This window comes from Trachypithecus francoisi, unplaced genomic scaffold (genome assembly GCF_009764315.1).
Source record: "Trachypithecus francoisi isolate TF-2019V2 unplaced genomic scaffold, Tfra_2.0 Lachesis_group2, whole genome shotgun sequence".
NCBI lineage: Eukaryota > Metazoa > Chordata > Mammalia > Primates > Cercopithecidae > Trachypithecus > Trachypithecus francoisi.
In genome coordinates this window covers 141894288-141921886 of record NW_022681465.1, presented here as the reverse complement: position 1 = coordinate 141921886, position 27599 = coordinate 141894288, and the positions used below count along the sequence as shown (strand labels likewise).

At 40.1% G+C, this 27599-nt stretch overlaps 1 protein-coding gene across 2 annotated transcripts in view; it reads right to left on the bottom strand.

Moving 5' to 3' along the window:
• The window catches only part of GRIA1 (glutamate ionotropic receptor AMPA type subunit 1), a 326869-nt gene that overhangs the window by 142089 nt on the left and 157181 nt on the right, over positions 1-27599 (bottom strand). For both annotated transcript variants that reach the window (XM_033180678.1, XM_033180679.1), the window contains exons 3-5: positions 26866-27105; positions 23434-23618; positions 17905-17958 (exon numbers count right to left, since the gene is read on the bottom strand). In XM_033180678.1, coding sequence (XP_033036569.1) covers positions 17905-17958; positions 23434-23618; positions 26866-27105 — 479 coding nt within the window. The remainder of the gene's footprint in view (positions 1-17904; positions 17959-23433; positions 23619-26865; positions 27106-27599) is intronic.

The following is a 27599-nucleotide window of genomic DNA, read 5'->3' as shown; positions in this document are numbered from 1 at the left end:
TTACTTGACAGTTTTCTTGTCTGAATAATGGAGGTCCAGATGTTGGGGTAAACATGCAATGTAATGACACATGTCAAGTGCATGGTGCAGACCAAGTGATCAATAAATAGTGACTGGGATTATTATGATGATACAGATATATAGCACAAGGTAGAAACCTCTAAGGAGGGAATAATCTCATCTACCATCGCAATACCCAATCATTTTGAGAGAAGAGAAATCTGAATTTCACTGGGGCAAGCTTCTATGAGTTACCCAATGACACGAGCAAGTCTGCAGAAGAGGCCGAGTTCTGATCCCAGTCTTCATCCTCACCCTGTGCTCTTTTCCATAAAACAGAGTAAATTTTTACCACTCCATGAGACCTGATCAATTCCAGCACCCATGAAGGATTGTTTATTATAATGAAACTTTCCACTCCATTTGGTAAAGTTTACTCAAACTCAACTAGGCTTTGACCTTAAAAGGAAATCTTGCATTTGTTTAATATATTTAATAATATGCAGTACTTTCATATCTATGACCTCATTTCAGTTTATTTCTTTTTAAGGTAAACATTGTATGTCTATTTGCCAGATAAAGAAACTAAGGCAGAGTGGAAGAATCAACTTGCACAGAGTCATTTAGGGAGTTAGTAACAGAGAGAGCACCAGAACTAAGGGACTCTGTTAGGCAATGGTTCACTCAATCATTTACTCACTTATTCACCGATTAATCATTTCAACAAACATTTTTGAAAAGTCAGTGCACTATTCTAATAGTGAATAAAGTAAGTTCCTTTCCTCATGGAGTTTATATTCTAGTGGGGAAGATAGACAATAAATGAACAAGTAAATATGCAGCATAGTATAGTATAATCTGGGATAGTATACTCTGTGGTAGCAATGAGTCCCAGGAAGAAGGATGAAGAGAGATAAGAGGATGGGAAGGGGCAGTGTCATGCTTTGGAAGGAATGATGAGGATGAGCCTCCCTGAGGAGGTGGTCTTGGCTTAGGGACCTGAGTGAAGTGATTGATGTCTGTGTCTGAGCTATGGGATATTTGGAGAAGAGCATTCTGAGCAAAGGCCCAGAGATGAGAAGATGACTGGCATATTCAAGAAACAGTAAGGAGGCTGGTATGACTGTGACACAGTGAGTTTGAAGAGAAAGGGTGGAAAGGAGGTCAAAGTGGCAGCCCAAAGCTGGTCACATAGAGCCTTGTGTTAACTTGGGTTTCTTTTTAGGTATAATTGAGGGCCTGTCCAGCAGGAAGAAAAAAATGGAATGCACAGCTTCTTCATGAAGAACTGTTTTCATAAGTCACATGCAGATCTTTCACTCATATGCCGTTGATCGTATCTTGGAAAACTGCCCAAAGAATTTGAGCGGGATCATAAAGGCAATTGCCTTTCAGCTCCATAGCTTCGGGGAAACCCCCAAATTCCAATGAGTGAAATGCGAAAATGAGCGGGATCCATGGTCTATGGGAAAGTTCGGAACTGGGAGCCAAGGAATTACAGCAGCGGTCCCAGCTCCCTCTTGGGATCCTAGGACACTGTCCATGTTTCTGAATTTCTCATTGGCTTTCTCTAATTTTTCCATCTGAAAGAATAGACTTCATGATTCAAAAACAACCCTCCCCCACCCCATGCCTCTAAAGTTCTGTGATTTTTTATTGTTTCTATTTTTGTAGACAAAGCAAGCTTAGTCGCACTCAGAGCCTTTGTCCTTGCTATTCTGTCTGCCTGGAAATATGATTTCCCTGTCTGGCTGCTTTCCGTCTTTTGGATCTCAGCTAGACTGCTATCTCTCAGAGAGGTCTTTCCCTATTTCTTATCTAAAGAACCAGTTCTTGCCCTGTTGTAGACAATGTCAGCATCCTGTTTGCTGGATATTCTACTTTATATACTAATTGCAAACACCTGGTTATTCTGCCTACCTGCAGGGTAAGCTAGACATGTTAAGGAATTAATATGCCCAGAAGCAGCTTCCAATCAATGACAGATGAAGAGTTAGTAGATAACTGCCCCAGAATCCTCTCCTCTCAACGTCATGACCCTGAGGCGGGTTCTACACTGACATCTCGGGATCCCCTCAGGGACTGTGCTCCTTCAGTAGCCTGCAGCGTAGGCATCTTGTTGATGAAACTTTGTAGGTGGGCTTCCCTTCTTCACTTCCCTTCCCTGATTTCCCACTGGTGTTTTTAGGCTTGGAACCCAAGAAGCCCATTGTACTTGAATCCTTGTCTCAGGGAACTGTTTCCGGAAGAACATAGTAGAGTTACCCCCAGCACCCTATCCAGTCTGCTCTTTCTCAGTGCCCTGTTAGAGTTTCTCCAGAGTTTTTATCACCCTTTAAGATTATCTTGTTTACTCATGTGTTCCCATATCTGCTTTCCTCCTATTGAAATGTCAGTTTCATGAGAGCAGGAACCTTTTTTGTCTTGGTCACTGATGTATCCTAGAACCTGCTCATAGAACAATGCTTGGCACAGAGTAGGTGCACAGTATGTATTTGTTGAGTGAATAAATAAAAGCCAGAGAGTTTCCTCAAGCAAGAAAGCCAATTATCCAGGAGAAATACGACCAGCAGGCAGCAAATACCAGTGGGTGATTTTAATTGGTTCAAAAGACAAATTCAGGTTGAAAATACCTTTTGAGTTTAACATGTTCCACAGCCACAGTTTACAGAGTTTCACAGATGTAAATGATTTGCACAATGGTTCTAGCAAGCTGTTAGTAAAGGTGAAATCAGAACTAGGTTCCTGTACTCAATGTGCATTCCAAGACGTTATACCATTTAAGAGTGCACTCATCCCAGCACTGGTTAAAAGCTAGAGCACAGTTGAGAGATTTCTCATAGTTCTTAGAGACTTTAAAAAGAACATGTTCATAAAGTAACTACGGGGAGATTGAAATGGAAAGTATCTCCTGCAGTCAAATTCTGTCTCTTGAAAATCTGTAACAAGGTTCCGGGCATTTCATACTGACTACTTCCATCTCAGACATAATGGAGGCCAAAGGAAATGGTAGAGTTTTCTCAACTGCTCAACATAAATGCCACTCAATCTTATCACCAGAATGTCATACAACAGGGTCAATGCAGCCACACCTTAGTTACTTATGATCAAACTAATAAGACTCTCCAACAGAACTCCCCTCCCCGCCTATGAAAAAATGGACAAAGAACAATACAAGAAGCTCATAGCTATGATGTTAAGTAAAAGAAACAAAACTAGGAAATAACTTGGGGTCATGAACTATATTCTCATCTAATAGCTGACATCTTCCCTCCTATGTAAGATTTCATGCTGGGAATAATAATCTTGCATCTCTACAATGTTTTTAATCACTAAGAAATGACTCTATTATAGTTACTAGACTAAATTTCTTCATAATTCAAGAAAATGAACTCTGGCAATGTACAAATGTGTTCTTGACTAAGAAGGGGAAATAAAGGTGTTAACTCTTTGCCCACTGATTTATAGGAACATTCAATTCACTCATTCTGTTCCCCTGGGAACTCTCATTAAATACGGTTTAATTAAATAATTTTCTAATTTTCTTTGCCATATTATTAAAAAACCTTAGAGGATAATATTTGGTAATTAGCACATTTTTCTTTATCTGCTTTATTTGTGCTATTATATAGTACTATATAAAAATACTACATTGCTAATTATATTCTATTAAAAATTTTAACTATGAAGTTTGATTACTACTCTCTTTGAGCCATTTTGCCTATTTTACAACATGTTTCCAAATGCTAGGACCATTGTTCTGTATAGTGTGACTATTGACAAAAAAAATGAAATAAATCAGTGTTTTTCCAGCTATTCAGCACAAGAATGCAGGTCTAAACCCATTTTTCTTCCACTGACCTCCCAGTACTGGCACCAGATGCTTGTCTTTGAGTGACTGTTTCTCACCTAAAGTGAAGCTTGGTGATCAGCGAGCTCCTAGGGCTATCAGGTCACTGTGTTCTTGTCTGCTTCTTCTGCACCTCTGTAGCACTTTACACTGTCCCATGTGTGACTAATAAAAAATTGGTGAGAAAGGATGCCGTGTTTACTGTCATTATTAAATGCAAATAAATTGGCTGATAAACTGTGAGCTCTCAGGAAGTGGTTCTGAGGGACGTATCAGAATACCTTGAGGCACTTTTGCAAAATAGCCATCCCCAAGAATTATCATTCAGTATTCCTAAAGAGGAAACTGGATATCTGTATTTTGACAAAGCTCTAATGCTGTTGAATCAAAAATCAAGGTTCACTGTATTAAAAATATAAGGTAATGATCAGAAGAATTCCAAATAATAGCACAACTAACAAACATTGAGAAGGGGATGCTGGGGGTGTATTATGAGCTATTTGTCATCTTTCTAATGGGAAGTCATATATGGAGTTAAAGTTGATAAAGCAAGAAAAAGAAACATAAATATATTATGTAGAAGTATAAAGGAAACCATTAAATAACCAAATGCAGGAAAAGGTTTTAAAAGGTACTTCTATGAAGTATAGAATTGGAAAGAATAGGCATTTATCTTTTATTTTATACCCTTCTGTAATATCTGTTTTATCATGTGAATATATTATATTTTTAATACTATTAAAAATAAAAATAGATCCTCAGATAGCTCTAATGTATCTTAGATATCATTCATTAGACACTGTAAAGTAGGGGAGGGAGTAGCAGTGGCAGGACAGGGGAGAGAAGTTGTTGCATTTATTAAAGCTTTGTTATGGTCTTTTAAGAGAGCCCTGATTAATTTTTTATCTCCTGGCCTGAAATTAAAGCACACTGGTGCTGTTAAATGCTCTACTGAAAACGGCTTCAGAAGCACTGCTTATAAGAATAACAAAAATGACAATAATGGCTAAAAATGCCCCTTCATATGCATTATATAACTTTATTCAAACAACTTTGTAAGAGTTTGGAGGTTACTGCAATTTAAAAACAAAAGAGTAATAATCATTTGAGATGTATTTTAAGCATTTTCCACGCCCTGTTCCTGAGTCAGGCATTCTGTTAAATGCTTTATTTACATAATCCTTTAATTCCTCAAACAATTCCAAGAGGTAAATGTGAACAGTAGACACCCAATAGTTATTTGCATAAATGAGTGAGTGAGTATCCACCCTAACTTTCTGTTAAGGAGCTACAGCTAAGAGACCTTGGAAACTTCCATGAGATCACACAGCAAGCAATAATTCAAACTGTGGTCCAACTATAAAATCTGTCTCTTCTTCCCAAATGTGCTCTACTGCCACACCAGTGGAGAAACATATGAGTTTAGCTTTTGCATAGTGTGTCCAGATTGCTCCAGACGAAGAGGGACAATGAACCTCAGACTGTGGCTGGCACAGTTAATAGCCAGAATATGTCTTACCTTGCCACAGCAGGGGTCTTCAGATATAGCTTTCTGTCTTGAAGGAACATTTGTGGGACTGCACTAGGTTTCTCTCCTTGACAGTAACCTCCTAAGGGTCTTTAGATGTTTCCAAAGCTTCTAATTTATCTGAAGCCTATTAGTGCCCCCTATTCCACATCTATGCAAGGGGCCAGCAAACTTTTTATGTAAAGGGCCAGATTATAAATATTTTAGGCTTTGCAAACCATATAGTTCTTGTCACAACTAGTCAGCTCTGTCATTGCAGCATGAAAGCAGCCATATATAGAAAATACTAATTTAATATTACTATTTAGTATATAGTAATTGGGACAGCATGGCTGTCCCAATATTTTTGGGCATGGAAATTTAATGTCATATAGTTCCACATACTATAAAATATAATTCTTTTGATTTTTTCCCCAAAATTTAAAAATGTAAAAAACCATTCTTAGCTCATGAGCCATATAAAATCAGGTGATAGCTGGATTTGACACAGGGACCATAGTTTGCTGACTTTTGACCTATACAGGAGCAAAGATTTTGGAGAGAAGACCAAACCCTTCATATTGTTCAGACAGGGAAACTGAGGCCCAAAAAGGGAAATAGTGGCTTAACGTTATATGGTTGGTGAGAGGATTAGTTGAGAACAGAATCTGTCTCTTCTCTATATCCACTGTAGGAGGTAACACAATGCTGAAAAGCCATTTGAGTACAATGATTGGGAGTGAATGTGCTCAATTAAGTAAACTAGCTAATACAGTCACTCCATCTATCACATGCCAATTATAATTTTCAAAGGATTAGAATGAAAAGGCATTTCAAGTAATTACGATATCCTAAAGAGATGTTTAACACTACAACTACATTGGACATGCTTTCATCTTGCTGTGAAGATTTGGAGAATGCTTTAAGAATCTTAAAGAGGCTCTGGGCCATCATTATGACTATTAATTATCAAGTGCAACTGGAAACAGAAGAACTGATTATGTGTGCCTCCTGGTTACTTAACCTCTCTGAGGCTCAGTTCTCTGGTCTTCAAAATGCAGATATAGCACCTACATCATAGGACTGGTGTACAGTTTAAAAGAATTAATAAAACTAAGCACTTAGAATCGTGTCTGGCACATAGTAAGTGCTTAATGAATGTTAGCTATTATCATGATCATCACATTCACCATTATCATTATCATCAGGTCAAAAGAGGTTAGGTGTTAGAACTGCTTCAAATACAGGGACTGGGTCAGGCAAGAAGACTGAGAGAACATGAAGCAGGTGTATAGGAACATAGCTTTCGAAGGATGAAAAGCTTTATCTTCAAAGCTGGATTTCCTTTGCTCTGGGTTTCTTTCAAGGGGTCACATACAAGCTGTTCAGCCCTCATCGTCCTGCCTGTGCTGACACCATACAGTCAGAAGGAAGAAGGAGCATCTAACATCGTTCAAGGAAACGGGCAAGTAAGGTTTATTAAACAAATTCTGGGACACTGGAAAGAGCACTTCCTCCACCCCATCCCCTTGAGATCCACAGGAGGTAAGATGAGAGAAAAATCAAAGAACTTGTACATTATACTCTGGATGGCACTGGTTGAACATGCCAAGTTTCCCCAAATTGTCAAATAAAATCTTAGATGACAGCTCCATAGAGAGAGTAGTTACAGGAAACTGTGGTTTAAAAAGTCTTCTTATATTAGAAGTATTTTTTTTTAAAGGGGGAATTATCAGCCTAAAAAATTATAGAAGACCAAGAAAGTAAGTGAAGGATGTATCTGAGTCCCAGAAGGGTTGTCATGGGGAAGAGATGGATGATTTGTTCTCTGAGGCTCTGGAAGGCAGGCCAGAGCCAATGAAAGGGCAGATGTCATAGAAGGCAGACTTTGGCTAAAACAATAATTACAAGTACCTAACATGTATCAAACTAGTAGAAACTGTGCTAAGTGCTTTATTTGTGTTATCTTATTTAATCCTCACAGCAATCCTGTAAAGTGGGTACTATTATTCCCATTCACAAATTAGAAATTAAAAAAAATTGAGGCTTAAATTAAGGGAGTAGTTCCTGCTCAGTACAGTATAGCTAGTGAGGGACAGAGACCATAGTCCAACAAATAACTAGACTCTAGGACTTGTTTTCTAACCACTGTGCATGAAGCCTCCCAACCACTAGTGAGGCCAATCTATTCATTTATGTCCTGTCCTGCAGTGAAGCACTCAGAGCAGCACACATCTTTATACTAAGAAAGAAATATCAGGCTTCCATGAGATCAGGGCATTTCCCTTAGCTCCTTTAACGTGTGCTGGTATTTGAAATGTGAACCACACAGCACTTAATTCCTATCTCTTCTAGGCCTCTCCTAGCTTTCTCTTTGAGTGTGCAGGGGCCCTTCTCATATTTCCTGTGAGACTGTGAGCTCCTGGAGGGCAGGGACGTTGGCCCCCACAGCATCCACACACAGTACCTGGATAAGGGTGCACGCTCAATACATGTGGAGGAATGAAGGAACTGAAAGTTTTTGCTCACCATTTTCATGATTTTTTCAATAAGCTTCAATCCTGTCACCTCTCAGCCTTAGCTTTTGTCTTGTGGATCAAAGAGGTCTTCTTACCGACTTTTTTGTGTAGTCTATGGTGAACCACGTCATAAATAAGAAGTGTTAGGAATAGGGCTTTAGGGAGAACCACATAAATTCTGTCCTGTCTTTGAATCTCATGAGTTGTTTGTCCTTGGGCAATGATCTCAACCTGTAGAGCCATTAGTCGACTGATCTGCAAAATAAGAACTTTGGCTACATCAATGATCTTATAAGCTATGTTCCCGGTTGCAGGCATTTTAGAAGTTGCCATATTAGGTTAGGGAAAGGGCAGAAAGATGGGGTCCTAGATCCCCACCGTCTCTCTTCCACCATAGTAGCTCTGCTTTTTGTCTGTTTTATATATAAGAGTTCTCCCCCAAGATTCCATTTGAAAATAGAGCTTCAAACTAAAAAGTGTGGAAACTTCTGAGCCACTTGATTTCTCTCTTAAGGGCTCTTCCAGCTTTGATCTACAATTCTGTGATCACACAGGTATGTGTGCATGAATATGGATATGTGTGAATTTGTGGAATACTCCTGGGCTGAAGACTTAATTGTGTCCTCAAATACCCATGTCTCTGCATAAAAGTCTTCACATTTTCCTATTTTAGCCACTTTAACCAACCAAACCTTTAAGGTGTCCTCTCCCTATATAATCTCTGGTAACACAGAGGGTAGTCTGTTTCCCTCTAATTAAATAAGGTATTGTAGCTGTGCTTAAATCAGTGAAAACACCATAAATATTGGGGAGAAAAAAGTATTTGTGTTGACTTATCCAATTACATTTGGAACCAGGGAGGCACACTTGGATATCTACAAACACACCAACAGACATACCTCATACAAGTATCCACTATTGATAAAGCATTGTAAATGTCAGTCAGGGTCTCACAGACTAAGTTCTCTCAGTCCTGGGATTTAGGATAAAATGCTGACACTTTGTGGCAGAAGGTCAGGGACTCCAGGTTGGGCTATTGATTGCAGGGCTGCATGGGTGTTCTACCTGGCCTGGGAATATTTGGTCTTCCAGAGAGTCCCTTCATCTTTATTCTGCCCTAACTGTTGTAGTCAGGAATGACACCTGGCAAAGGCCATTTCAGAGCAAGAGCAAATTTCCTGGTATGAGGTGGGCCCTTATGGCTATAGTTCTCAGTAGACTTAAAACCAATCGCATCTTCCCTTTACGTGACAAAACCTTCCTATCCAGAAAAGTCCAAGCAAATACTCATAGCATGCCCATCTTTTGATGAAAAGCCAGTTTACACCTTCACAGGCCTCCCATATAGTAGGTGCTCATTGAATGTTTGATAAAAAGAAGAATGAAAGTCCAAACATGATAAATATGAAAGCTACTGGGAACCAGGTAAGAAAGATTCTAGTTAATCATTTATTTGTCCATTTACTCATTCACTCATGAGTGCTTAATACTGTCAGACCCATGCTAGACACAGGAATGCAGCAGAGAAGACGACAGGTCTGGTCCTTGTTTTCAAGTTACCTAAGGTCTAGTGAGAAAGGTCAATATTACACAAGTAATTATAGAGCAAAACCAGTGGACCCAAACTTGATCTTGGAGCTCATGGAAGGCCTTGCAGTGAAAGCAACGAAGCCTAAAAAAAAAAGTGCTTTTGGTTGGGTGAAGAGGGCTGGGAACACTCTAAGCAGAAAGTTCACATGTGTTGAGGTTCCGAGTCAGAGCCACAGAGGGTTACTGCCCTCTGTCACAGAAACTGCCTGTGCATGTCAGCCTGGATTCAAATCTCAGCTCCACCACCTCCTAGCTGTGCAACCTCAGGAGGGCTACTCAACCTTTGGTGCCTCAGTCTCTTTGCTGCAACATAAGGATTATTATAGTATTTCTCATAGCTGTTGTGAGGATTAACTATGTTATATGTCAGATTCTTAGAGAACCGTGCTTGGCACAGGATTTACCTAAAATCCTGTGTCTTCTGGAGCTCCATTTCTCTCCCACTCTACTTTCTGTCTTAAAAATAGGGATAGGTAAGGAAACAAGGACTGAACTCTTCTAGTTACATAGCTCACCAACCATGTGCCAAAATTAGTGTTAAGGGGTCTCTCTTGCTTCAAGGCTGCTGGTGACAATGAGTTTCTGTGCTCTGTCAGAGCAATCATAGACACTGTCTTGCATATCTGAAATGGTCCAAAGGATGCTGACCCAGCATGACAAAGGCCATTCCAAATCAGCCGAGGTGTGCACAGTTTGCAAGATCGAAAGATACCAACACCAAGTGCTTGAGATTAATAGACCAGCCTCTTCCTTAAGCTTTAGGGAGCCAATGTGGCTTTGAGAGATATTTTTTGATACCTCTGTACTGAAGAGAATCTGGAAAACTAGAACCCTAAATCACACATCCAGGAAGATTGTTTTGATGAATTTTTTCCTTTTGAAAACATTATGCCAACTTCCAGAAAAATATGATTTGCACAAACGGTAATAAGTAAGTGACAGAGTTAGGATGAGACCCTGGGCTTCTGCTGCACTCTGTGTTCTAAAACTCTGCATACATTAACTTGTTTTATCTTTAGTTTATGAGATCCACATTAATATTCCCACTCATAGGTGAGACAGCTGAGGTACAGAGAGAAGTGACTTGCAACGGATAAACGGCTAGTAAGTAGCTGAGCCAGATTTCAAACCCAGGCAGTTTAAGGAAGAAAGGAGTTTACTTCTTGGCCTTGCTCAAGTATAATGCCAGTCCTAAGAACTGCAAAGGTTTCCCCAATTTGGGCAGTGTGGCCCAATGGAGAACGAGCCTAATCTTTAGAATGGGAAAGGTTTTAAGTTTGAATTCCAGTTTTAGTCAAATGACCTTACAAAAGGTTTTTAAACAACTTGAACTTCATTTTTCTCCTCATAAAATGGGACCAGAATCTTACTTTTCTTGGAGGGATGCAGAAAATCTTGGGGATCTCTGGGGTGAATTCTCTCAGAGGATGGGGATGAGTACAAAGAGTGACCTAGACTGGGATGCTCGGATCACCTTGGAAGAGAGCATTCTTTGGCACCTGGGGTTTGTCTTACTATCCACCCACTCTCCTTTTCCTTCCAAAGGCTCTGGGCAATGTCAGCTCTGGGGATCATAAAGTGTCTGTTACAGAAGAGTGAGGTGAGAGCAGAGCAGGAGAGGGAAGGCTGTGTGGGAGGAAGAAGAGGAAACTGGAATAAGCTTCATCAGCAAAGAGAGTCCTTGAGAGGGGTACAGTGGGGAGGAGGGAGCACTTCTGAGCTCCCTCTCTGTCTCTGGCTCTGTCCCTGCTCCACCCCCCAACACGGAGGCATATGGGCACACTGAAAACGCAGTTGGGGGAAAAGAAGCAACAAAGAAGGAGCAAGCGATTGCTCCAAATCCTACCCCAGCTTTGCTGTTTAACTTCTGGGTGACTTCAGACAGATCACCTCCTTTCTCTCATTCTTGAGTGTCCATTTTATAAAATGAGGGGCCGGGTGAGATGAGTTTCATAGGTACCCTTCAGCTCTCACTCTGCTGGATTCTTCAAACAAGGGTGAGGGCACACTCTTTACATGACTGCTGGCCTTGTGGATGCAGCCTCACGAGCCTTCCCAGACACCCCACAGCTGAGGCGGCCTCCCTGGCCTCTGATCACCACACTGTAACAGGGCAGGTGGCCATCGATGGGGCTTGGATACTTTCACAGGCTGTGATTTTTCTCTGGCATTCTTTTGAGAATGTTATTTTACATGTTCTAATCTAGCTGGAAGACAAGGTCAGGTTGCTTCTGGGACTAAGTTCAGCCTCATGCTTCTTAGTCCTTGCATGAGCCCAGTGCAGTATCAGGCACATGGACAGGCCTTGTCCATGTTTGGTGGCTGTCTGGACGGCTGTAAGAACCACATCCTGAGAGAAGGCACTGGGGGAACAGGAGGGTGTCCAGACTGAAGGCACAAACACCAAAGAGTAAGCAAGGTAGCCGTTTTCAAATACTCAAAGGTTGCTTTGTGGGAAGGCGGCAGACAAGTTTTGCAAGAGTCAGAGGGCATGTAGAGTCAGAAGTGATGAGAGGGTGACACAGGGTGAACAGCACACAGGCCGTGCTCTGTTCCAGGAAGAGTGCAGAAACTGAGCCCTTTGCGAAGGAAAAGGGCGGCCTCAGAGGTAGGACTTTTCCATCACTGGGTATTATTCAAGCATGAGCCAGATGGCTGAGTTTCTGTTGGGGACGTTGTAGAGGAGATTCTGGCTCTCTACATCAAGTGGGTTAGAAGCCCTCTTAGGCCTGTCTTTAACTACTTATTTGCATATTCAAAACTAAATTCATATTCCCACTCCCTCTACTTCTTTTAGCATAGGTCTAAAAGATTTTGCCTTTAAGTACATTTGATACGTAGGTGCAGACATTATTTTCTAAGAATTTGTTTTATTTACTAATTCATTCATTCGTTGACTCTTTAAAGCACACCTATTATGTGCAACTCACTTTGCCAGGCACTGGGAATTCAGCAGAGAATAAGTCACACACAATCCTTCCTCTAGGAGCTTGTAGATAAACAGTGAGGAAGACATTAAATAATAGAGAATCAGTTATCTAATCTCAAGTATAGTAAGTGAAAAAATATCTGGGGCTATGGCAGCATAAAACAGGTAGATGTGATTTCATCTGCGAGAGCGTTGAGGGATCTCACTTAATTCTCATAAAACCCTATGAGGATGTACATAATATCATTCTCTTTTTTAGAGATAAGGCAACAAAAACTCAGAAAAGGTAGATAAATTGATTAATGTTACATAGCTAATAAGTATAAAAGTCGGAATTCAAACCCAGAACTGGCTCCAAAGCCACCCTTCCCAACTACTATACCACCTGCCTAACCAGAAGCTGCAGAAACTAAACATGACTGTGAGGTATGGAGCCAACAGGGAGAGAGGCACTGAAGAAAGTGGATGAGCTCAGCTTCGCAGAAGGAGTCGACAGATTTATCACCACAGGGGAGCAAGGAGACTAAGGAACAGCTTCTGCTCAGGGCTGATCCAGCAGAGGAGCAGCAGCATGGGGCTGGGGGCTTGGACTAGCTGCCAAATAGACCAAAACTTCCAATCTAACATTCTGCAGGAGTTAATCTGCAAGCACATGGCAGAAATGGTCAACTGTCCTGATTCCCAAGTATCCTGATAAGACCTGGAACGGGCTAACTCCACCATCTCTTCCTCAGCTTCTGCCATACTAGAAATCATCATTTTAATAAAATTCCATCAATGTAGCTGTAGTTCTTATCTTTGTGACTCACCAGAAGCAAATCTTAGACCAAATGAATGTTTCTCAAAACAGAGGACCTGTGGACCTCTGTAGTGTATCTGTAGAGCCAGTTTGGAAAACGGGCATTAACAAGCAAATGCTTCAGTGCCACTGCAATTGCCAGTATGAGTACCTAAACCATGGAGTGAATGGTGGGCTGGATGTCCAACGGGAATCTGAGAGTCTGGATTGGAATGTCAAGTCTATTGCTGCTACTGCAGGCAAGATTTAAACTCAAGCTGTCTTGTCCAGGACAACCCCCTCTCTTTTCTGGCTCTTTCCCCAACTCTCCCTGCTCAGCACTCACATAGCACAGTAGTAAGAACATACATTTTGGGATTCCATGGCCCTTGAGGAGAAGTGCAGCCCCATCACTTTATATGTTTTGTGACTGTGGAACAGTCAACCTTTCTGAAGCTCTGTTTCTTCATCTGAGGATAACATCAACCTCAAAGGTTATTAGGAAGGTTTAATTGACATGCATTTAAGTGTTTATCATAGTGTCTGGAATGTAGCAATCAGTCAATTGTGAAAGTTATTGCCATTGTTATTATTGTTGTAATTTATTAGTGATTTAAGGAATTCTAATTCAGTGACTCAAGTGTCTCGGCCTCAGGTTAGCCTGATCATCTTATTCCTATGCCCAACTCACTTGGTTTTTGTCATATTCCTGACAGCCAAACTCCATTAATTAGGTTCCTGCCTTCCTCCTCTGCAGCTTAGTCATGTAATGTCTCTGAGCCTCAGTTCCCACATCTGTAAAATGGGGGTGATGAATTCCACCTTGTTTACTTCATAGGAGTATTATGACATCCAAAAACCGCAGTGTGATTCATACAGAAATGTCACATAAACTATAATATGGTGTAAAAATGAGAGAGATTGATGATATTATTATTGTTATTACTCCTCTAGAAGGCACCATATGGTTCACACTGGTCAATGTTGTCCAACAAATTCAATATTTTTAGACAGGAGTCTGCTGAACCCTGTATAAATTCTCACAATCTTCTAGTTCTCTATGAGACTTTAAAATATGTGCTTTTATTCCAGTGAAATTCTAAATACCAATATAACAATCTGATCATTTACTCCATGGTTTAGGTACTCATATTGGCAATCGCAGTGGCACTGAAGCATTCGCTTGTTAGAGCCGCATTTTCCAAACTGGCTCTACAGACACACTACCGAGGCCCACAGGTCCTCCAGGTCCTCTGCTTTGAGAAACACTCATTTAGTCTAAGATTTGCTTCTGGTGAGTCACAAAGATAAGAACTACAACTCTGGAGGGCTCTGGCTGCCAGATGTCTGTATTCCCCACAGTCTCAGAGCAGGGAGTGAATGCACAGTCAGTGCTAGGGTTTGGAGGAGCACTGGCAGCCAGGCTCAGCACTTGCGGGTTCCAGGACCCAGGCAGGTCTGTGAGAGATAGCGGCATAGCTTTCCAATTTCTGCATGGTTCAAGTTCATCTTATGACCACACCAATGCTATGGAAATAAACATACATATCTCTTCTATAAAATATGGATATATATGCAAGCATATATATGCATATGTACATACACACCATATGTGAATATGTACAGATGGGTGGATTTAATATGTGAAGTAAGAATTTTCCATTTGTGCAGAACACTTTTAACTTGTTAAAGCATGGTGGCATTTGGCAACATATTTGGTCTCCCTAGTGACACTATGAGTAGGTAGAGTGGGAGTTACTGTTCTCAATTGACAGATGAGGAAACTGAGGGTTGGAGAGTTGTCCAAGAATACAGAGCCAGCTAAGAGTGGCACCTGGACAAAAAACAGGTTTTTTTTTTTTTTTTTTTGACTCCTCACCTATAAGTTCTCTTCTCTGACCTACAATCCCCTTCCCTCCTCTCTTCCGGCAGCCCTTCAAAGGTGGCTATTTGAACCCCAAAATCATTCCTGCAAAGTGATCTGCTAAAACAATACTGCTGGCTACTTTGAAGCTCATGCATTCTGACAGGGACAGAAAGAACTGCAAAATAAAAGTGTAGCTCCCTCCTTTTGTTAAACCTTTCGAAGCCTTCCTTGATCTCTAACTCTATAATTACACCCTAATTACAAACATTCCGAAGGAGTGGGTCAGTTCTATGCAGCAGTAGACTAATTATGTGGCAGAAATTCTAAAAATTATCATCTTATAAATTGCACTATTCCTCTGAAAGGGGAAGAAAACACACCACATACTTGACTATGTTTCAAACTGAATTAATTAGTAATTTGAAGCCTAATGATCAACTAATCTAGTGGAACATGTAAGTCTTTTTTTATTTGGATGGTATATGCAATTTGCATCCTATTAGCTGGCAGTTGTACGGATTTGAGAGCTCATTAGGTCAGAAGAAGAAAAATGCATATCAGAAGGATATAACAACCCAAGAGACTGACTTGGTGATCCTGTGACTGAAGGGTTACTGGGCAACAGATGGAGGCTGGCAATGTAATTACCTGGGGTCTTTCAGTGACTCTAAGGCCACTGTATGCAATTTCTGTCTCACCCCAGAGAGGTAATTATGTGTATCCCCACCCTTGTTCTGTGTATTCTTAAGCAGCAGGGTGCCTACAAGGTCTCACTGAGAGGTGCCCTGGAGTTGTAGAAAAGGCCTGAATACTGTCTGCTACCCTTGGTGACAGGCCTAGCTCTGGTGCTGCCTCACCATGTGACCTTGGCCAAGTCACAGCCCTTTGCTGGTTGTTTCCCTAGAAACAAATGAGGTTTAAGTGGAGATGACTTCCTAAGTCCACTCTAGCACTAAGGATCTGGGAGTCAAGGGATGTCATGGGCTTTCCTCGCTCCAAAGTCAAAAGTTCCATCTTTGCAAATGGTCTTTGGAGGGTGAGACTTTCGGTTCCCCAAAAGTGTCTGGAGAGCCACCCTCATTTAAAATGCAAATACCTCTGAGAAAAGTAATATATTTAGCCATTAACAGCTGGGCCTAAATTAACCTACTGCCCTAAGCCCTTCTTATTTCACATCCTGACTCTGAAATATTGCCAATACAAGTTAGTTGAAGAAGGGGAAAGAAGAGTAAGGCGGGGATCTATCTAAGGCTGGATGCCAGGTCAGAAAGAGGGACAGAATTTATGGATTAGGCAGCATGCTTTAGTCACATTTTTAGATTCATGCACCCTGTGCCTTATTTCTACTAATGGCCTTTACTCCAGAAATGAGTAGCAAATATTAATTTTTGTTCAAATAATATTGCTCATAGAGATAACACAAAACAACATGGTTTAAACTGAAGCCAGTTATATGTTCAGTTAAATAAGTTAAAACCTGAAAATTTGTTATAGATAAAAAGCTAGAAACCACTTCTTAATGGAAACATGGAAAATTGCAAAGACAGACCAGGATAATAAACTGTAGAAATAGTTCCCGTTAAGAGAAACTTGCCATCATTCAAACTGTCACAGGGAAAAATTTGTTTTTGATTAAAATTTGATGGGTGATGCAGCCACTTTGGAAAACAATTTTGGAGTTCCTCAAAATGTTAAACACAGAAGTATCATATCACCCAGTAATTCTATGCCTAGGTATATATTAAAGTGAAAAACTGGTGCACCGATGTTTTATAGCAGCATTATTCATTATAGCCAAAAAGTGAAAACAACCCAAATGTGCATGAACTGAAGAATGGATAAAGAAAATGTGGTATATGCACATAATGAAATATTGTTTGACAATAAAAAGGAATCAAGTACTGATACATGCTGCAACATGGATGAACCTTAAAAATGTTACGCTAAGTGAAAGAAGCCAATTACAAATGACCACATATTGTATGATTTCACATATATGATATGCTTCAAATAGGCAAATACATAGGGATAGAAAGTAAATTAATGGTTGCCTAGGGCTGGAGGAGCTTAGGGGATAATAAGGAGTCATTGCTAAGAGGTAAGGGATTTCTCCTAGGGGTGATGAAGAATTTTAAAATAAGATTGTGGTGATGGTTTCATAACTTTGTGAATATATTGAAAACCTTTTAATTGTACACTTTAAATGGATTAATTGTGTGCTTTATAAAATATGTCTCAATAAAGCCTTTAAAAATGGGGTTAAACACCAAACGAAATTACATTTGGCTTTGGACAGAAAAGCTTGAAGAATGAAACTTCATGATAAAAAAGTGGAGGTGTAAAACATGACCCAGGAAAAACAGACTTCACAGAAATAGTGGTTACAAAAGAAAACTCATAATGGTACATGCTAGTAGGTAAAATTTAATATACACAAAAAATGATTTGATGAATTGTTTTCTTTGTAATATAAAAAACAGTAGCACTCGATACAATGATCTGTAGTACATTAAAACAAATATATATATATATATATTTAAACAGACTTATCTATGTCACGTAGAAAAGTGAATATAAACTAAGTGGACATAATATTATTCATGCTGGGAAGTTGTTTCTGGTTAAGATTTTGTCAATACTAGTGTAATTATGATGTAAATGTATTTATAAGCAGTAAAACTATCACTGGGGTCAAAACAGAGTTTGATGAGTGAGATGTGGAGAAGATAAAAATTTATTATTGCCAAGACTCATTACAGCCCTGAATTGCCCCTTCCACCTACTCAGTTCACACCAGCAAGAGGCAAGGTAGGTCCCCAAACCTGCAGAGGCCTTGAGTTGAGAGCCTGCAGTGCTCTACTCACCAGATTTGCAAGGATGTAGTGGTAGCCAATGCCATTCTTCTCCAGCTTTATAATCTACAAAACATAATAGGTGGAGACTCATTAATCATACTAACAATTAAAGCCACAACAGCAACAGTAATAATGGCAACTGATATTGAGTGCTTACAATGTGCCCTATCCTAAGCACTCGAAATACAATATCCCAACCATCCAAGGATGGTGGCATTGTTAACATCGTTGTTTTACAAATAAGGAATAGGCATGGAGTGTCTATTATATAAACTCCATAAGTTGTAATCTTACAGCCCTTGAGGGGCAGATGGCAGAATTTGAAATCAGTTTTGTCTGATTCCAAGGGCAGAGTGGTGTTACTGTAACTCCAAGGACCCATCTGAAATGCTCACTGCATTCTTTCTTTCATAAACCTTCTTTGTATGTGAAGATTCTTCTTTAGGTGGGAATCTTATGTTGATGAAATCTGTCATCACGATATTTGTTGATTGGAAGGATGGATGAGTTAATAGGTGGATGGTGGATGAACAGTCAGATGGATAGGTGGATGACTTCACCTTCAATTCCTTGCATGAACCATACGTAGATGCTCTTCTTTCTTTTTCTGAATTTTGTGCCTTCCTCCCCAAATCATTGGGTACTCAGACATTAATGGATTGCCCAAGTTAGAAGCTAGAAGGGAAGGTTAGGATCATCTGGTCCAACCTCTCACTGTACAGATAGGAAGTCAAGATCCAAAGAGGGAAAGTGGTTTGCCCAGATCCGATAGTAGCCTGGTGGCAGCATCAGGACAGGGACCTGACTCCTGTGAACTTTTCCATTTGATGTTTGATTATGGTTAATCATTAAGAACTAGTGTGCATGAATGCCCTTTTATCCCAAAATGCAGATTATCCCTAATTATCACAGGTAGAAAAAATATTTGTGGAAAGAACTGCCCAGAAGTTTGCTTGGGCAGGAAACACACCTAATAATGAATGGTACAGACCTTGGTTTTAGATCTAGCTCAGCCTGCAAATTAACTTAATCTAATTCCCTATTTTTTTTTTAATCATCAAATTGGGGTTAGTGTACTCTTCTTGGTGTCTCTCCCCCTGTACTGTTGCAAGGAGACATATAACAAATGATAAGCACTTGGGCTTCTCTAACTGAATAAATTTTCAAGGTTATTAAAATCCACATTCAGACATCTACTTAATTGGATGTATGTGCATAGTGACTCACATTTTTTTATGTGGGGAATAATTACATGCAAGCACACACAACAAATTCTTTGAAACAGTGGTTAGATTGTGAAATTCCAGACCAAGGAGCTCAAATACTATTGGGATGATAGTTTTATTCATAATTCTTAATTACTTTTTCATCTGCTTGTCAAATGGTTTGCTGTCTTTTCAACAATGAGATACCCTTATCAAAAACCTATTCAACTTCTAATAAACACAGAAGAGCAAATACATGATATTTTAAAACCAACCACATTCAGACAATGGAGAAATATCATCCATTCAAGATGAAAGTGCAAATTGAAACATAGGAAACAGCTGATAACCAATGACTTTTGACTTATAAAAACTGGCAATTTCATGTGATCCAACCTGATATCAACCTTCCCATCTATCTACTCCCCAACCTATACATTGACCTTCCCTCCTCTAATAACTTCCTTTCACAAGTATGTATTAAGTGCTTGCTATGGGTGAAGCACTGTTGGCAACACAGTGGAAAGGTGAAAGAAGCATAGTGCTTGCCCTCTTGGAGATAACACTTTACCGAGAGGAGATCCAAAATAAATATGTGAACAGATAAATACATACAGGGTAACAAACTGAGAAAGGTGTTGTAAATGTAAGAAGCAATTTCACAAGGGGTCCATCACCTCACTGACCCCCATTACTTCAAAGCTCATTCCCAGTGCATTGCCTTCATTCACAATATTTGTGTCTGAATGACCTCTCCCATTCTCTCTGATTGTTCGTATCCTTAATGACTGAGCTCCAATCTCAACTCCTCTGTAAAACCCTCTATGATTAATGAATTAATCCATTCAACAAATATTTATTGAACATAAATTATATGCCAAGCACTATGCTATGTGCTGGGGAAACAGCATGGAGCAAGTGAGGCAAGGTCTCCGTGCCCTCATTGAGTTGAGTTGACATTTTGGTAGGGTGCCAGATGGTCAACATATGAATAGATAAACAAGATTTCAGCAGGTACAAGCACCATGAAGACAATAACATAGGGGGATGTGATGGATGGCCTCAACAGGTCCTGGTCTACTCTCACTTCTAACTCATTTTGTGCTTAATGACTGTTTTATATGCTTTGGCATCATATATTGAAAAAGTGTTATATTCTAATAACCCTGTTCCTTGCTCACAAACCTTCACTGACTCCCCACTGTTTACAGAATAAACCCTAAACTCTTTCTAATGGTTTCCGAGGATATTCTTGATTATGTGTTTATCTTCCTGCCATCCTCTCCAGTGGACTCTCAGCATCCATCACTCAGCCTGCAAAACAGCATCATGAAACCCAGCCCTCACATGCCCTCTGGGCCTCCTGACACGCCCTTTCATCCATCTTAAAGGCTCTTATCCAGCCAATGACTACCTATAGAAATCCAGATTTATCTTACATTTAAGAACTTTCTTAGAGGCTTCATTGATTCCTTATTCTTTTAATTCACTAAAAAGAATGTATCGAATACTTTATTTGGTGCCAAGCACTATCCAAGGCATTGTGGACTCAGCAGGGAAGAAAATAAAACAAAAATCCCTGGCATCACCGAGCTTCAATTTTAGTTGGGAGGCTGGAGACAGACACAGGCAATTAATTCCCTATTTGGAATTTTGAGTCACTATTTTTTTTTTCCCTCAGATTAGGTGAAAAATTTCGTGTTAGACTGCATGCAGTTACTTAACGTAACTGTATCCCAGGTATGTTCCCAGTTACTGAATGTGAGATAGTCCAGGATGATGCTAAGTGTGAGATTGTAAGTCAGAGATGTAAGTTGTAGGCTCATTACTGTCATTCATTAGTTGTCTGAGCCTAAGGCAAATAACTTAATCAATTTGACCGTCAGTCATTCTGTCTATAAAACGTGAGCATAAGCAATAAATCAAGTGATCTGTAAAATCCTTTCAACTCTTTGGTCTTACTTTTCAAAATAGATGAAGGAAACAATTTTAAAAAATGTTAATAAGTTACAATCTAAAATACCCATACAAACAGGTCACTTCTTTACAAAATGTAAGTTTATGACAATTTTAAAAAGTGTTAATATACTACAATCTAAAATACCCATACAAACAGGTCACTTCTTTACAAAATGTAAGTTTATGACAATTTTAAAAAGTGTTAATATACTACAATCTAAAATACCCATACAAACAGGTCACTTCTTTACAAAATGCAAGTTTACCCTTTGACAGAGGAGTTAATTGTAGATAGCAGAAGCATAAAAGTTGCATGTTTAAGAGGTTGGGCTCTGTGGCCAGACCAAGAAAGGTTTGACTTCCTACTTTTATCATAAGCTAGCTGTGAGATCTTGGCAAGTATAATCTCTCTTTTCTTCATCTATAAAATAGGGGAATTGATAAAAGCTGTTTTACATAGTTGATGTGAGAATGAAATAGGATTATGCATGGAAAAGGCTTGGCCTAGTGTCTGGTATACAATACACACTCAAAAAATAGTAGCAATGTCTATTGTCTGTACCATAGAACAATATACAATAGGTCATCCGTCTATTAATATGTCATTATCATTCAGCATTTTTTCCGTCGACTATGTTATCTTGTCTTTTTATCAGTTTTATAGAACAGAGGCTTTCATTCATGTTTTACAGATGGATTCACTTATGCCCAAGGAAGGAAGTGACTCAAGAAGCCGGTCCTAGTAGGCACTAGGAATAGCAAAAATAGGCAAATGCTTGCATGTGTCACTTACTGTGGGGCAGACTCTGTTCTAAGTGCTTCACATGAATTGATTCTTTTAATTCTCACAAGAGCCCTCTAAAGGTGGCTATTATGAGGATGATGTCCATTTTACAGATCAAGAACTTGAGATGTAGAAAGATTAAAAACCTGGTCAAGGTCACAAAGCCAGTAAATACTAGAGCTGGGATTTGAACCCTAGCCAGTCTGGTTTTATCTCTTCTCTTCACTATTATCTTATCCTGCCTGAATTGAAAACTGGAATTCAAATCCCTGACTCTGGCTCAGAGAACTTCCATCTCAATGGAAACAATTTTTGATGGGTTTCTCTTTCCAAGAGGGAAGGCCAAATTCATACTTTACAAAGTAGAACAGTTAGTGCCTTAAAGAATCCATAACATTCAAACTCTCTCCATGTTCTATTGCTGAGGCCTCTGAGTGATAGCTGTCCTACTACTGAGATTCTCTGTGAGGGCCCTCTGTGAGGGCCCCAGGGGTCTTGAAGGCCATTAACAAACTTTGTCATGTTGTCAAGTACCTAAAACTATCAATTTTATTGTGTGACATTGTTCAAAAGTTATTGCAACATCTGCTACCTTGCTAACTCTGAATCTGAACACATAAACGTTGTTTAAAAAGATAAAGAATCTACAAAAAAATCCTGCTAATTCCGTGGTGGGCACATGCTTTTGTTCTGAGACCAGGGGAAGCACAGTTTAGAGAGATCTAGCTCAAGACCGTTGAGGTTACAATGCCTGTTTGTAGAAGAATGTACCATGAATTGATTTCTCAAAGTCAAGGGCATGTTCAAGGAAACAATAGAAAGAAAGGTGGCTGCAGCTTCGTTAGCCTCTTAAAACAGGTAAGTGGGTGAAAGGAATGAGATGCCAAACCCTGGATCATGAGTGACAGAGTCCAGAGTTGAACCCAGAAATTTGGCTCTATAAGCTGTGTTCCTAATATGATAACATTTCATAAACTCTAAAATGAAATGTAATTTATCATTATCTTTTATTTTTATTTTTTTTGAGACAGAGTCTTGCTCTGTTACCTAGGCTGGAGTGCAGTGGCACAATCTTGGCTCACTGCAACCTCCACCTCCCAGGTTCAAGAGATTCTTCTGCCTCACTGCCTCACCCTCCTGAGTAGCTGGGATTATAGGTACATGCCACCATGCCTGGCTAATTTTTTTTTTTTTTTTTTCAGTGGAGACAGGGTTTCACCGTATTGGCTAGGCTGGTCTTGAACTCCTAACCTCAGGTGATCCGCCTGCCTTAGCCTCCCAAAGTGCTGAGATTATAGGCCTGAGCCACTGCACCCAGCATTTTTTGTTTTCTTCTTCTTCCTTTTTTTTTTTTTTTTTTTCACAAAAGAGGGATACATTGGAGTTAACAGGTCTGAGAACCATTTGAAGCCCTATGTCAAGGCTCCCATTGTTTGTGGTATTTCAGAATTAAATTTTGTGAATTATGGAAAACGAGATAGAAGTCATCTAGTCTCACCTAGTCAAGAAGCCTCTTTAAAGGCAAAAGTGTATCTGGCTATTGCTGAATCACCTCCCGCACCCACCCTGAGCCCTTGCTGCTTTCACTACCTGGCCCAAGATAGCATTGAGGCGTTCTGATTCACAGTCCACCACCACCAGTCGCTCCTTTTTCTTCTCCAGGTCCTGAAACAACATCCGGTATCCCTCCTCTGTGGTTGTCAAAATGTTGACTGCTGTCACCTGCCAATTCTTCTCGGCAGCTGTGTCCAGGACTTTCTGCAGGACGGATAAGCCTGAAGTTTGGATGATTAGGATAGAGAAATGACAGACAATCAGGATTTGTGGGCACCACCCACTCTCGTCAGGCACCTACCTCCCCTGGCTACCCCCACATCCACCCTTCCGCCAAACTCAGTTCTGGTTTTCTCTGGCTGCAAAAGTCTGAACTCTGTGAGGTCAGGCACGGTGTTTCTGAACATAGTAGATGGTAGAACTAGTGATTAAAAAACACAATCTGAGACTCAAATCCAACATATGGCTAAATGACCTTGTGCAGGCTCATTAGCCTCTTTAAACTTCAGTTTCTTCAAAGGTAAAGTGTGGTGTAAATAATGCCCACCTCATAGTGTAATTATGAGGATTAAGTGAAAATGTTTGATACATACTAGAGTCTGATACCTGCAAGTGTTTTATAAATACTAGCAGTTAGTTTTATTGGGCACTCAGTAACTGCTTATTAAATGTGCCAACCTAGCATCTAAATGGTCACCTAATAACTGCTGATCAAATTTGTGAAAGTTCAATATAGTGTCTTTAATACCTAATACTTTGTTTCTCACACAGTAGGTGTTTAATATGCATCCTGGGGAGCCGGGACCAGTGACTCATGCCTGTAATCTCAGCACTTTGGGAGGCCGAGGGTGGGTCACTTGAGGTCAGGAGTTCGAGACCAGCCTGACAAACATGGTGAAACCCCGTCTCTACTAAATAAAATTACAAAAATTAGCCTGGCGTGGTGGCGGGTGCCTGTAATCCCAGCTACCTCGTAGGCTGAGGCAGGAGAATTGCTCGAATCTGGGAGGTGGAGGTTGCAGTGAGCCCACATTGTGCCATTGCACTCCAGCCTGGGTGGGGTGACAAGAGTGAAATTCTGTCTCAAATAACTAACTAACTAACTAATTAACTAATTAACTAACCAAAATGTGTCCTGAATTAAACTACTCTCTTTTGATTTATAGGTAAATGAATAGAGAGGCCATTACTCAATGCTGCTTTGTTTCTTCCTGGAGAATTAGATGGTGTATTAGTTTCCTATTGCTGCTGTAACAAGTTACCACACACTTAGTGGCTTAAAACAACACAAATGTACTATCTTACAGTTCTTGAGGTAAGATGCTTGAGATAGGTGTCCCAGGCTAAAATCAAGGTGTCAGCAGGGCTGTGTTGGTGTCTGAAGGTTCTAGGGGAGAATGCACTCTCTTGTCTTTCCAACACATTCACCTGTTCTAGAGGCTACCTGCATTTCTTGGCATATGGCCCCTTCCATCTTCAAGAACAGTAATGGTGGTCGAGTCTTTCTCACATTGCACTACTCTGACACTGACTCTTCTGACTCCAACTTCCACATTTAAGGACCTTGTGACTACATTGTGTCCCCCCAACATAATCCAAGATAATCACCCTAGTAAAGGTCAATAGTTTAGCAACCTCAATCCCATCTATAGCCTTAATTTTCCCTTGCCATGTAACATAAAGACATATTCTCAGTTTCTAGTGATCGCAACATGAACATCTTGGGTGGGGGGGGTCATTATTAATTATTCATAGATATTATTTTGATTTTGCATGGATTAATTTTTTGTATGTATGTCATTTCTGACTTTCAGTAACACTGCTAACCTCTTCCACAGTGACCAATATAGTACCTGGCCTCAAGAATCATCTGTAGATTGGTTCTGCTATGCCTTCCTGTGTTTGTTTCCTTTTCAGTACAAGTTGTTTGGTGTGTTTGAGATTAACATTTACTGAAAATTTACTGTGTGTCTGGCACTGTTCTACTGGTTTTAATTTACTTAATCTTTCAAGGTAGATACTATTATTATCCCCATTTTACAGCGTGGAAATTGAGGCTCAGAGAGATTTAGTCATTAGTCCAAGGTCACGCAGCTAATAAATGACAGAGCTCTGAGCTCTGAGTTCTGAGGTAGGTGGAGCTCTTTTGAGAGTGTGGGTGCTTCTGCTGGCCCCAGAGATGATCTCACACAAGCAAAGGTACATTTTTCCAACTTTATTACTTCCAGGCCTCCAGTTTCATTATGCTGCAAAGCTGTCCTGAAATAGACCTCCAGGTGACCCCTGCAGTAGTTGCAGTCTGAGAGGGGAAGTCATCAAAGTGGGGACAGTGAAGGAAAAATCAAAGAAAATAGGGTGTTCCTGGTTTCTTCTTCTGTTGGCTCCTTCTCATCTGAACAATGCCTGCCTAACTGCCTGAAAAATCACTTTCACAAACTGCTCTCCAACTCAAAAGTCTTCTAAGACCCCCTGCAGGCAACCACATCAGTACTGTACTCCTGTCTCATCTTTCAGGCCTTGCATGACCCATTTATTTGTTTACACCAGTAGTGACTACATTATTACAAGACTATTTAGTATACAGTGGGAAGGTAGGACAGTACAAGACAAACATCACAGGAGCTGGAGAGAGTGCTCCCATCCAGAGAACTGGGGAATAGGGAAAGTGGTATTTGAACAGCCTGCAAAAGAGGAGAAGGATTTACAGATATAGATTGGAGAAGGGAAGTGCATTCCAGAAAACTGGAATAACACGAGTAAAGACATAGAGAGGAAAAAGTATAGAAAACATTTGGAAAATGTGATGTTAAATTCAAAGGAGGAAGAACTAGAAAGCCCAGAGAAGGAAGAAGATTATGATGAGGATGAAGATGATGATGATGATGATGATCATAACATCTAACACCAGAAAGAATTTTGAGTTTTTACTATGTTGCAGGCACTGAACACTTTGTAGTCATCTCATTCAGTTTCACAAAACCTTTATAAGGTAGAGATTGTTTTTGTCTTCATTATAGACATGAGAAAGTGAAGGTATAGAGAATTTTATCCCCATTATACAAATGCTGAAATTGAGGCAGAGAGAATTTGTCCAAAGTCAAACAACTGGAGAGGACAGAACCTAGGTTTCACATTCAAATCTGTCTGAATCCAAAGTCTGAGATCCTTTGGCATTGAGTTTGGACTCAGGAGCCATGAAAGCTTGGTGAGCCGTAGAGCGACTTGGTGCATTAAGAGAATTATTCTCAGAATGCGTTTCCAAAATGAATTAGAGATTACTACTGATAAATGGGTTTCCAAAATGAATTAGAGGTTAGCTACTGATAAATCAGTCAGATTTCTCAGAAATAAAGCATTTTGGATAATTTTCCCACATTTTTCAGGGAAGCAGTGAGGCGTCATTCTCCTTTCTGCTGATAATTTTCTCTCCATCCCTCAAAAGTCTCCCTCCCCTAACCCTTGGCTTACCCCGGTCAGCATCATAAATGTAGACAAATTTCTGCCACTTGTAATGGTCGATGATGCTGATGAGGGCATCCTGCAGTTCAGGGCGCAGCTGAAGGACAAACTGATTGGATGTATCAACGGGAAAGCTCGGCGTAATGAAGCAGACGTGGAGGGCCCCACAGAAGGAGGTCAGCATGTTGACAGTCCTACGTTCATAAAACCCAAAGATGGCATAGACTCCTTTGGAGAACTGGGAACAGACTAGAAGAAGAGAAGAGAAGGATAATAATGAATAGAAGACTGCAAAAAGTGGTCAGATGACTCCAAAATGAATCCATCCACTAGTTCATCCATCCAACCCATCAACTATCCACCCAACCGTCATCTATTCATCTACCCATCCAACAAACCAATCCATCCATTAATCTTTTTGACACACCAATCTATCCAACTGTCCATCCATCCTACCCATCTAACCATCCCACTCACACATTCACCTGTTCGACATGTCCTTCATCTGTGTAAATCCAATTTTATTAGGTATCTATTACAAGCCAGAAGTTGTCATGGTTATTAATTACAGTAGCCATATATATAAGACACTTTCATCTATTACCTTACTTGGTCTCTACAATGACCCTGTTGAGGTTAGAAGGGATGACTGAGTCATTGTTTTAAAGGGGAGAAACCAAGGCTCAGAAATTTACTGAACATGTTCAAGGTAGCACAGCTAGGACATACGACTTGGGCAGATA